The sequence below is a fragment of the Buceros rhinoceros genome, unplaced genomic scaffold, assembly GCF_000710305.1.
Source record: "Buceros rhinoceros silvestris isolate BGI_N320 unplaced genomic scaffold, ASM71030v1 scaffold16619, whole genome shotgun sequence".
NCBI lineage: Eukaryota > Metazoa > Chordata > Aves > Bucerotiformes > Bucerotidae > Buceros > Buceros rhinoceros.
In genome coordinates this window covers 3,244-6,036 of record NW_010429888.1, presented here as the reverse complement: position 1 = coordinate 6,036, position 2,793 = coordinate 3,244, and the positions used below count along the sequence as shown (strand labels likewise).

The 2,793-nt window shown below is 50.9% G+C and overlaps 1 protein-coding gene across 1 annotated transcript in view; it reads right to left on the bottom strand.

Moving 5' to 3' along the window:
- Positions 1-1,557: 1,557 nt before the first annotated feature.
- Positions 1,558-2,793, bottom strand: part of TRIM32 (tripartite motif containing 32) — a 3,180-nt gene continuing 1,944 nt past the window's right edge. Inside the window, 1 exon segment of the mRNA XM_010142841.1 lies at positions 1,558-2,793. This exon segment is cut by the window's right edge and continues 34 nt beyond it. Coding sequence (XP_010141143.1) covers positions 1,558-2,793 — 1,236 coding nt within the window.

Here is a 2,793-nt window from a genome sequence, read left to right as displayed (position 1 = left end):
TACAGGAGCTCAGAAAAAAAGATGACCTGTTGCATACATGTTGTAGCACAAGTAGCAAACAATTTGCTCTAGTATGGCAGCCACCATAAAATCAGCTTTTATATTGTCTGTCGTGCCCCTAAATTTGCAACTACGTTGTTGATAGCAACAAATAAATGTGCTGCTGTGTAACTATTATCTGTGGCAGATTAACATGCTACCACTGTGCTCTATTTAAATGCATCTTTCCTTCAATAAGCTATTCTAGGCGAGCAGCACCACACTGAGGTACACATTTATCAGCCAGGAGAGTAGCACTGGGGGGGCCTTGGTTCACACAGCTCCAGTTTTGTGCTTCATTTGGCCCAAAGCCGAGATGAACATGAACTCTGGTGCCTGCTGGTGCTGTTAAAAAAAAAAAAAAAATCTGAGCAACGTGGTGTTTTGCTGTGCAAGGGAAAAAATGGCAATGCACCAATGGACGTGCGATCAGGTATTAAAATCAGAAAAGCGAAACAGTCTGCCCCCTCATTCCCATCTTACAGCAAGGACCTTGCACGCGCGAAGGGCAGGTGAGTGGAAACCTGGTGCTAAACACAGTGGTCTGGAATGCAGAACAGTGAAGTGCAGGTGAACAGAAAATACGGTGCATTAAATCTCATTTACTACAATCTGCCAGCCTTACTAGCCCTTCCCCCTCCCCATGAAGCTTTAGATACCAGACATACCTTCCAAACAACTTCCAGGATGCATTTAATAAGAAAACAACAGGAAATACCAACCATAGCTTCCTCCTCAGTTTTTTTACCTCCAGTCCCCTCCTATTTCACGCCCTTCTACCCAGCAGAACTCTCAGCAGTAATAAAGCCCCTGTGGCAGGGGAGGGCAGTTTCCCAGCTCAGCTCAGTCTCCCGTGATTGCAGAGTACTCACTTCCCTTGGAACAGACACAGCTCACAAATGGCATGACAGGGGCGAGCTCCTGAATACCAGAAAAATGGAGTGAGAAAACCCTCCCTCATCAGTCAGAGAGTAAAGCTCCATCTCGGCGCAGCTTAAGAGAGCAGTTTCTTTTTACGCCATGCTGCAATCACAAATTGCTTTCTCAGGAGTTGCCCAGACAACTGCTGCCCAGTTCCTTGCGAGTACCCCAGCAAGAAGGGGATCGCCTCTCCAGTCCTCTAAGGGCAGGTGATTTAAAGCAGTCAGTCAGTGTTTATGGCACAAAGAAAGATGGAGCAGTCGAAGCTGGAAGTGTAGGAGATGTGTCGAGAGGAGGAGAGGAGGTTTATGGAGTGACCAGTCATTTAGCAAGGAACTGCTGCTCCAGAAGGATGGATCTGTTTGTTCCCTCGCACTTGTTCTTTTTTACTGTACGGATTTTATATAAAAAAGAAGAAAAAGCACACCACCACCACCACGTAAGCTAGTTTCTAAACACAAAACACGACGGCTCCTGTGCCAAACCACCTTTGGTTATGGCACAACTTCCTGAACGCCTGACACCAGTTCCCATCAGCTTGCAACGAGGCAGGAAGAATCTCTGCTGCCAAAAGAGGCTTTACCTAGAGACATGCCTTTAAGGAGTGGAATATCTTCTCAGGTGGTAACTGTAGATCTTAATGCAGTGATCCCAACAGTCCAGCACGAGCAGCTGCCCTTTGGGAGTGATGGCGATGCCAACAGGGCAGGTGAGTCCTTCCCGGATTAAGATATTATAGCCGCCGCCTTTAGGGAAGTGCAGGATTTCTTTACGGCTGCTGTCAGCGACGATGAGGTCTCCCCTGGCATCGACACACATCCCAGCAATGCACCTGAAATCCTCGTTCTCAGAGAAGAAGTGGCTAATCTGACGTCCCAGCTGCCCGTCGGGGCCGACACTGCCGATTGAAAAGCCGCCTTCTAAGTGGTGTTCGTACTGCCGGTTCTCCAGGTTAAGCCCCAGCCCCTGAGTGAAGTATATGGTCCCTTCAGCATCACAGGTGACAAATTTGGGGCGCACTGCACTACACAGGCAGCTGTACTTCACCACCCCCACGCCACGGTCCACTGTGAAGCACCAGAGTTTCCCTCCTTCCACGTCGGTCACCACAAACTGCCCGGAGGGCAGGGCGGCGATGCCCCAGGGCTTGCTGAGCTGGCTGCGGTGACACGCCACACAGTGCCCGTCCATGGTGTAGACCTTGACAGAGTTGTCGTAGCTGTCAGTCACACCTATCAGGCCATGGCAGTTCATGGTGACAGAGAGGGGAGTCAAATTGGGCAAGTCTGCTCCAAGGAAACTCAGGACAAAGCTATCGATACCACTGGGGCTCCGGCGAATCTCCTTCAGGAAGCCCTTGCGGGTGAAAACCTGGATTCGGAAGTTGCCTCGGTCTGCCACCAGCACCTCGCCTTGCAGGGTGACATGGAGGCTGACGGGGAGGTTAAACATCCCCGGCAGGCTGCCCTTGGAGCCCATCTTCTTGATGAAGTGACACTGCTGGATGCTCGTGGCTGCTTCAGGTACCCTCGGCTTGGCTGGAGAGGAATGGGGTGTGCAGCTGGCCTCTTCCTGCACCAAGTCAGGCTCCCGAAATGACGCCGACGAGGATGCCGCAGTGTCCATGAGCGATTCCTCCATGTTAACGGTCCGGGGTTTCTTCACCACCTGCCCGATCTGCAGTGGTCCCACGTGGCTCACCTTAAGGAGTTCAACGTCTTGAAGAGTCAGCTCCCTTGGGAGACTGTTTGTCAGGTCAGGCTCTTCCTCATCTGCTGCCTCCTCCAAGAGAGCTATATCTCCCTGCTTTATTTTGGCAAGGAAATAGTCACA